This window comes from Perissodus microlepis, chromosome 10 (genome assembly GCF_051167445.1).
Source record: "Perissodus microlepis isolate ML-2025 ecotype Zambia chromosome 10, ASM5116744v1, whole genome shotgun sequence".
NCBI classification, from domain to species: domain Eukaryota; kingdom Metazoa; phylum Chordata; class Actinopteri; order Cichliformes; family Cichlidae; genus Perissodus; species Perissodus microlepis.
Window position 1 is genome coordinate 14,353,525 of NC_140470.1, and position 8,996 is coordinate 14,362,520.

The 8,996-nt window shown below is 38.1% G+C and overlaps 1 protein-coding gene across 1 annotated transcript; it reads right to left on the bottom strand.

Moving 5' to 3' along the window:
- Positions 1–43: 43 nt before the first annotated feature.
- Positions 44–8,876, bottom strand: gng8 (guanine nucleotide binding protein (G protein), gamma 8). Its single transcript, XM_084942308.1, has 3 exons — positions 2,472–8,876; positions 1,642–1,739; positions 44–453 (listed from the first exon to the last, which is right to left on the bottom strand). Exons 2-3 carry the CDS (start codon positions 1,723–1,725, stop codon positions 325–327), a joined length of 213 nt encoding a protein of 70 aa, XP_084798434.1. The 5' UTR covers positions 1,726–1,739; positions 2,472–8,876; the 3' UTR covers positions 44–324.
- Between the last annotated feature and the right edge of the window lie 120 nt (positions 8,877–8,996).

The following is an 8,996-nucleotide window of genomic DNA, read 5'->3' on the forward strand; positions in this document are numbered from 1 at the left end:
CAACAAAAAGATTAATACCGAGATTAATAGCGAGCAACAACCCGGTGACAACTTAAATATGCAGTTTTGTTAATATGTAAACTGTGTGCACAGTGGGAGATGCAGCAGCTGTGGCTTGTTTAAATGAACTTTGCACTCTTTTCAATAAATCTTTATTGCCATTCTTATCGTGCTTAACACACAGTCATTTGACATGTGAGGAAATCGCTACCTAAATGAAAAACGGAATGCTGTTTTAAAATAATCCTAATAAACAAAGTGTCATTGTTTAGGTGTGTGTGTGTGTGTGTGTGTGTGTGTGTGTGTGTATTTTGCACAAGAGAGTTATAGGATTTCACAGAACAATTTCTTCTCTCGAAACGGGTTCTCAGATGAAGGCACTGGAGTCACCAACGGGTCCTCTTTGGCATGAGCTTCACAGTAGGCCATCAGTTCAGCTGCTGCTTTGGATACCTGTAAAAGCAGACTGTGTTTAAGTGAGTCAGTGATCATAAAAGGGCAAGATAAGATGTTAAGTATGAGCTCATCTGTTCCAATTGTGTGTGTGTGTGTGTGTGTGTGTGTGTATATATATATATATATATAATTGACTATAATTGACTCTATAGCGCAAACGTTTGGGGATGACTTTGGTGAAATAGCTGAGTTTTGAATGCACAGCCTGTTTTTATTTATTATCATGTTTATTGTGATCAGAGTCTGCTTTAAAGGGAAAACCATTGCCGACACCCAAATTGTGTTTATTAAAGTAGCAATAAATTTTACTATCTTAATCTGGATTGCCAGCCTTTGCAGGTGTAATTGTAGTCACGTCGTGGCCAAATAAGTTGAGCTTCTCCTAAGAAATTAAAGTTAGTGCATAGAAAAATGTTTGAAAAACTGGTGATTTCACTTCGCTTACTACACAGAATTAGAAAGAGAAGTGGGAGGATCTCTGCATAACTGAGCAAGAGGACAAGTCGATTAAAGTCTCTCAATATCAGATGGCAGGCTCATTAAATGGCACTCATGAAGTCCCTCCAGGATATCTGAGACTGGCCAATAACAGTAAGAAAGAACAAATAAGCAGGAAAACACAGATATTGGACAGAGGCAAATTGGAAAAGTGCTATACACAATGATATCTGAAGTCTAAGGTCTTTAAGTCAAAAAGAACATTTGAGCGAGGGGCTGGAAGAGTGCTTGATATGAGGAAGTGTGATGATTTGATGGTACGTGCAGTGCCAGGCTGGAGTGAAATCATTGAACCAGGTCATATAGCTCCAAACTATGCAAGAACTTTTTTAAAGGAAGCTGTCAGCTGGTATTCTGTTAAAAGGAGTGGACAGTACCATCATCAGATCTAAACCCTGAACATTTGTGGGTCTCTAAGCTGGAGCACATATCTACAATAATAAAGATTCACACACCTGTAGTTGCTGCAAATAAGCGGTTCTTTGTCAAAAGTATAAATACATCTGATAAATAAAAGCATGTAAAATGTAACTTTTTATTGAAAGTTTCCGAGACACAGTGAAGTACAAAGGAAGAACACATGGTGCCATAACTGAAGTGAATACTTGCTCATCTGAAGACTTTTCAATTCACACTGCCTTATTTGTGCCCTTGCTTTGTTTCCAGTCACTGTCTGTGTGGACTCACCATCATCCTCTCTATGTTGACCTCCAGTTTCAACTGCTCTACTGTTTTTCGAGCATCTGCAATCTTGGCCATGTTGTTAGACATCCTGCCCTCTCCCGCTTGGATCAGCCATCATGTAGCAAATTTAAAAACAAGACACAAAAGTACAGATTACCAATAAAGAAATGTGGTTGTAGAAAACAAGTTTGCTCTTATAAAGAGCAATATAAAGAACATTTGTCACAAATGATCAATGTGAGACATTATTGAAGGTATCTGAGGTGCTGGTTAGAGTCTGTTTCAATTTGCTTGTTAATTCTGCTCCCTGGGTCTCAGCTGCAAGAGGAACAGGGAGGGTCTCAAAGGAGAAGGGCAGGGGAGCGGAGGTAGTGCAGCCCTCCCAAGGGGGCGGCATCCGCTAGCAGAGATTGTAAATACACCTTATATTGACATGTTGCTCTCGCACAATATATCTGTCATAAAGTTCACATTTAGTTGTTTTTCAAATCTCAGCTTTTCTTTATAAGTAGATGTTGTTATGTTTTTTGAGTTTAAAAGACACATTCGAGTACCATCTTAATGATCCTCATAATAGGCGAGTAAATAAAAAGCCAGCAACAGCAGGCCTTTAAAAAAAAAAAAAAAAAACTTTGCTAGAAATAATTAAAAGGAAATTCAATATAAGTCATTTCTAGTGCTAATATAATTCATGCAGCACATAGCAGATGTGCCATATAATTCATGTGTGGAAATATTTGAAATAGGCTGCTTCTGTGCATCTGTATAAAAGATGATGATGATGATGATAAAGAAAATTTGCAGTCATTCATAATAGTTCCAAACATACTCACAACAAAGACCGACAGCAAACGACTGGCTCCTGGAGCGAAAGTACACTTGTCCTCCGCCACAGCAACTTGTAGCTCCGAATGAAGTGAGATGAATGGCAGAGACGACGTGGATATCTTCACTGGGCTTCCAACCTTCACATAATTAGCGGTGGATCTGCCTATGGGATGGGCTCAGTGCAGCAGTGCAACAGTTAAAGGCAACATGTGGTGTGACCTTCATTTCTACACTCTCTATCACATCTGAGATTACACCGAAGACAGAGAGTTAAATGTAGCTTTTAAAAAAGATGGAATATGGCTGAAATAATAGTTGTGTATTTGATCATAACACCTCAACAGAACAGACAGTTATTTTCCGTGACTTTGCATAACATGCTTGTGTATAAAATATCAAAATATCAAACCTTAAATTCTTGGAATTACTGAGTACATTAAAATGAGTTGGACTGGGATTGTTCTAAGACAGAATAATGTTTATGAGAAAGGTATTAAGTCAGAATATGTAAAATAAGGCTCTATAAACTTTTATTTGAAATTCTCACATGTGCTTGTGTTTAAAGAAGCCATGCAACAGAAAACAATTACTAATTAAGCTCCAAATAAATATTTTAAGAGTCTAATTCTATCACACATAAGAACACTTGAATATAACCTCTGGTAAATTTGCATAATCAGGGACAGAGTTTTTGTCAAGGGGAGGATTTTCTCAGAAACAGAGTTATTTCTCTCATATTTTAGCGATCCTCTTCAAGGCTGCCAGTCTTTCCGGTAAAGCTGACTATTATTCCACAGAGCAGCAGGGAGCAAAGTGGCAGTGTGATGGAGTTAAATGTCAAATGCCTCATTAACATTTGTTTCCCTGTAGTAATTGGTCTTGCTTCATGGACGATATAAGCCTTTATAGCAAAAAGAGCTTCTGGTTCACTTAACCCTCCTCTGTCATTTAAAACGTCTATACAGTAATGTGTGAAAGTCTTGAGTCACCACTCAATTCTTTATTTTTGTTACAAAAATGGAAAATAGGTACAGCTATTTATCAAAATGCGAAATCATAGGGTACATGTAAATACAGACTATAAGGCTAAAACTGAGTTTGTACCATTCTGATGAGCCCGAAAGTGAATGATTTGAAATGACCACCTTTATTCTTGAACCAAACATTTCACATTTGGATTCATCACTCAATAAGACCTGTTGCCAGTCCAGTTATTTTGTAATTTCACACCTCAGCCTTTTCTCCCTGTTTCCCTTCCTTAAGAATGGCTTCTTGACAGCCACCCTCCCACTGAGATCATTTTTGATGAGGCTTCAGTGAAAAGTAGTTGAATCAACTGAAGCTCCAGATACATTTCTTGGGTCCTGTGTTAGGTCTTTGCAGGACTTTTTTCTATTACTTAAGGACATGACTTTTAGATATTGTTCATCTGCTGTAGTTAGATTTTTTTTTAGACCTGACAATTCTCCTTGTGTCCTCCACTTGTCCAGTTTCCTCAGTTTTTTAAGGGCACACTGAACACCATGCTCAATGATGCCAAGGTTTTGGAATCACCCCCTTGATGGAAAAATAGTTTTAATTTTAACATAACTGTGTTATCTTTGGTATTTTTAAGATTCAGCTACAAAATTTGAATGTTTTTCAGAATGGAATAACATGTTTTTAAGACAGGCTGCCAGTAACAAAGTGCCTCAAGGTAAAATTTTAAATTTTACCTTGAGGCTGTCTTTTATGTGCAAACACACAGTTCTGGTTCATCTCTTGAATTAGATATTTGTTTTATTGATCAATGTTAAGTGGCTTAACAAGAAAACAAAACATATTTATCTGAAAATGGTCAGTTTAAGGACTGGACAGAAAATTTGTTAAAAAGCAGCTAATCTCCGAATAATAACTAACAAATAAAAGCCTGAGAATCAGATTCTGTTGGGCAGCTAATCAGTGTTTGCTGGGCAGCAAGGCGGAGCAGTGATTAGCAATGTTGCATCACAGCAAGAAGGTCCTGACTCCCTCACCTGGCCGTGGCCTTTCTGAGTGGAGCTTGCATGCTTTCCTGTTTGCGTGGGTTCTCTCTGGGCACTCCAGCTTCCTCCCACAGTCTAAACACATGCAGTAAATAGAGTTAGGTTCACTGGTGAATCTCAATTGCCCATAGGTGTGAATGTGAGTGCAAATAGTCTGTCTCTCTGTGTTAGCCCTGCATCAGGCTGGATGCCCCCCTCCGCCCACCCCAATATAGCAGCTGGGATAGACTCCAGCCTCCCCTGCAACCCCGATAAGGACAAGCGGAAGAGAATGGATGGATGGACAGATTCTGTTGTGCTTCTTATGAATTCAGTGACAACATTTGTAAACTCGATCCATCTGTCCAGTCAACAAAACAACGTGTCTCTTCTGACATTCTGTTCATTCATAATAGATGCTACACCATAGGATGAATGAAACCAGAGAGGAGATCTATACACAGCTTCAACTAAGATGTTTTTAAACTCATCTAGAGTTAATGTTTATAATGTGTTTTGACATAGAAATAAGAGCATGCATTGCCAGCTAACCAAACATAGCGAGTGTGCCATTTACTATACAAACAGTAATGAGTTTGGGCGTAGCTGCTGTTTTCTCCATATAAATTGTTGTCTAAATTGTTGTCATAACGTCTGCTTGATTCTTGTAATCTCTGCTGATTGTCCACAGAGGTCCTCACGGTGACTTACGATGTGCTGTACACATAAACAGTTCTGTTACACATTCTCATTTTCTTTTGTAACCTTCATTAAGGTCAGTGTGGCTAGGAAACAAGACTGTAAAACATAGTCTTTACTAAGGCAAGAAGAAGATCCAGAAATGACCTATTTTAGAAAATAGAGTACCTTGAATTCATGATGGTGACTGTTGTAAACATATCTAAGCCAGACCAATTTATAAAAAGAGACCCAGTCCTCCTGGATGTCACGCACGATGTATTTTTTTGTCATATCATGCTGAAATCAAACCGGTTTTTCAAGTTGTGGCTCTGGTTGCATGTGTGACACATTCATCTGTAATGCATTTAAAGGGCTACAAAAGATTCATAACCATCATTTTCAGGTTTGGAAATATTTGGAAACCAAATAGATTTGTCTTTTGTTCTCGTGTACTTGTTTTTATTATTATTTTCACAGAAAAAAAGTTTAATTAAATAACAATAATAGAAAAAGGAACAATAGAAATTAATAAAATTGCGCGCGCGCGCGCGTGTGTGTGTGTGCATGGGCGCTGGTCATTCACAATCCCTCCGTTTGTAGCATGTTGACATATATATGGCAGGCAGTCAGACATGCCCCGTCTCCTGAGATGTTCAGCTTATAGAAATTTGGAATTACAGAACTGAGGTGGCTAAAGTAAATGTTCCTTACTTCACTGAATGATTCACATTTTAGGAGGAAATGTCTCACTTTTAACCTCACCTCTCAAACAGTGATCACGTGTTCTTCTAATCTTTCGGTTGCCACGACCTCGTGTGTCTTCCTTGTTCAATTGCCAGTTTGTGGGCCTACATTTGGTTAGGATTTGACTCTGTTTTTCTGTTTCTGACACCTAAGAGACATTCTGCTAATTCATACCTGTTTTTAGGGCCAGATAAACTCTTCTTCCCAGAGAAAGATTTCTTTTCATTTTGTTAGAATTTGGTTTACACTGATAGGTGTTTGGAAAGCAGTGTGGTGAGACAAGTCCGATTATGATTGGCAGAATATCTCTTAGAGACAGACAGTCTCAATACCAACTGACATAGGTTGGTTGGTTCTGGCCTTATCTCTTATCTCTGGGAGAGCCTTGAATTAGAGGGGTTCTTGGGGGCTGGATGCAAGATTAGAAAAAATGGCCCAATTCTGTTCAGCAGGGGTTTGTTAGTGTTTTCCTGTGTACATGTAAACTGTATCTGTAGACAGTCTGTTGGGTGTTTATCCCAACAGGTCTGACTCACTGCACCCTTTACTTCTCTACAGCACAGTGGATAGGATGACACTATCAGATATTTTAAGCCAGATTTTAATTATAATTTAGAAGTTATCTTAATTGCATTTGGGGCTCTTAGGCCTTTTTGCTTTAGTTTTCTTTCACTTCCATTAAATTTCCTAATCTTGTTATGGTTCAGCTCATCTGTAAATCATTTTGAATAACTCACCCACCTAAGTGAAAATCATCTAAAAGTGCTGTATACTGCCAAACACAACCTAAATGGCAAGAATAAAGAGGACAAAGTAAGTCCACCAGAAATGAGGAGAAATTCTAAATGTCTTCACAGGATCTGCACATATCTTAATCAAAAAGAGTATGCACAGATTTTACCTTCATGGGAGTTGAGCCAGTGGGAAGTCCATTATGAAAACTAGAGAAAGTCAATACTGGATAACTGCCAGTCTCTGATTTGACCACAAATTCCTCTTTAATATACTGAGAAGGTATCTGTATGAGGGTTAAAGTTGAACCAGAAAATAAACATTGGGGAAACAATACTATATGGAAAGTGAGGGACACTTTTTTAAGTTTAATCTAAAAACTATGGATTGGGGTGGTTTTAAATGTGCTTAAAGCTTGTTTATACACTGACTGGATACTTTTTAGGTACAGCTTGGTAGTGCCGAGTTGAACACCATTATGCTTTCCAAGCTGTCATACTTTGTGGCATAGATTCAACAGGGTGTTGGAAACATTCCTCATAGAGTATAGCTCATACTGTAATCAATGATTTCATTATTTAGGGGAACTAGTATTTGCTTTCCTCATATCTAGGCCATTTTTGGGGAAAATAGTGATCTTATTATTATTATTGTTTAGTACAGACCTTCCCAAAGTGTGGGGCCCGTTCCCTAGGGTGCCAAGGTCTCCCCTGCATAATTGCTTTTCCCTTTGTCGGGAGCACGCGCTGGGCTGTTCAAATCACAGACAAACAGTATCCCACATTCTTGATTTTTAGTTCACACACACACTGACGTTTTGGAGATGTTAGCTCTGTATACAGTAAAGTTACAGTGGGATACAAATAATATCAGGCTGATCCTGCCACGATTTGTTCCCCCTGTCTAAATCACGGACAAACAGTATCCCACAGTTGTTTATGTTTTTAAACCCATTTTGCACAGACAGGCATTTTTTGAAAAATGTATTGATATAAATGTTGAATATTATTACACAGGAAAAAAACCAAATACACGTAAAATAATTGCACCATGACGCCTCTGCCTTTGTAAATGGAGGGACAGTAACTGCGTGTGTATATGTAAGCGTGTAAAACCTGAAGATAGATACAAAATACTGTTAATCTGACTTGCTGCCATTCTGCAATTCATCTCATGTAAACAATAACGTGGCGCACAGCGTGACGTGAAAAAAGGCACATACCTTTGACGTTGCGTGACGAGCTCTGTATTCCTCGTCCACAGGTAAACGCCAAAAAGGAGTTTTAAAAAATCTCCGTTTTCGGTGATTCCAAACTCCGTTTACGTGTGGAGGAAAGGTCCAAACGCACAGAAACAGTTGTGTTTTCAAAATTACCCGTGTAGGTGTGGACGTAGCATAAAAGAGTTAGTAGTTTATTTTCTTACTACCTGTAATTTATTGCAGTTTACTTGTATTTGCTTAATTGTTTACTAAATGTTTGAGGTGTGAAATAAACCACAATGGAGCAAAATATGGGTGTGTGTGGTTGGAGGATGTGTTTGTGCGTGTGCGCGCGCATGTGTCTGTGCGCGCGGGGGGGTGGGGGGCGAACATTTTTCTTGAAAAACAAAAGGGGGCCTAGCGAAAAAAGTTTGGGAACCACTGGTTTAGTACAAGTGTCAAGTTCTGATATTATTTTCTACTGTGTGTAGCTGTTAATGTAGTCCTTATTCAATAGGAGACAGCATAAAGAGCGTAAATTTCAACATTTCAACTCAGAGAGCTTTTTGGAAATCATATAGCTTAGCATTATTTTTATTGACTGTGCGTGTTTGTTCATTAAAGTACACTCAAAAAAATTATTCTTGGCAATTTTGAGTATAATGCAACTAAGATATATCAAATTAAAATGTATTTGTTCAAATAATTAACAATATAGGAAAACATGCTTGGAAAGGACTGAATGTACACAAAACAAATACATTTTATTTGACTGGATTCCATTAAATTTAATTTTTGGCACAAATATTTTTGAAGTCTAATGTTATTTTAAGGTACATGAAACTGATAACAAATTAATAGAGAATGTAATATTATTTTTAGTAGTAGTAGTAGTAGTAGCACATCTGCGCAGCATGCTACATGTGAACCTAGCTAGTTGTGTGGCAAACTTGTGTACTAAACTTGTTGTTTGTGCTTAGTGCTTTTACCCAGTTATGTGGAAAAAAGAAGTGCTGGACTGACATTTATACATATAATTATCTTTCTACTGACACAAGTTAAGTTCCATCTTTACATAAAAAACAAGCTATCCTGCTTAATTATGAAAACAGCCGCCTGCAGGGTGGTACATTATTATTACTGTGGTGGGCGTGTACGAACACTTCGCT

Bases quoted from the DNA above. Each gene is read 5' to 3' on its own strand.
- gng8 (XM_084942308.1), bottom strand. From the start codon at position 1,725: ATGTCTAACAACATGGCCAAGATTGCAGATGCTCGAAAAACAGTAGAG. The intron at 454-1,641 runs GTGAGTCCACAC...CTGCTTTTACAG, and splicing joins TCAACATAGAGAGGATGATG to GTATCCAAAGCAGCAGCTGA.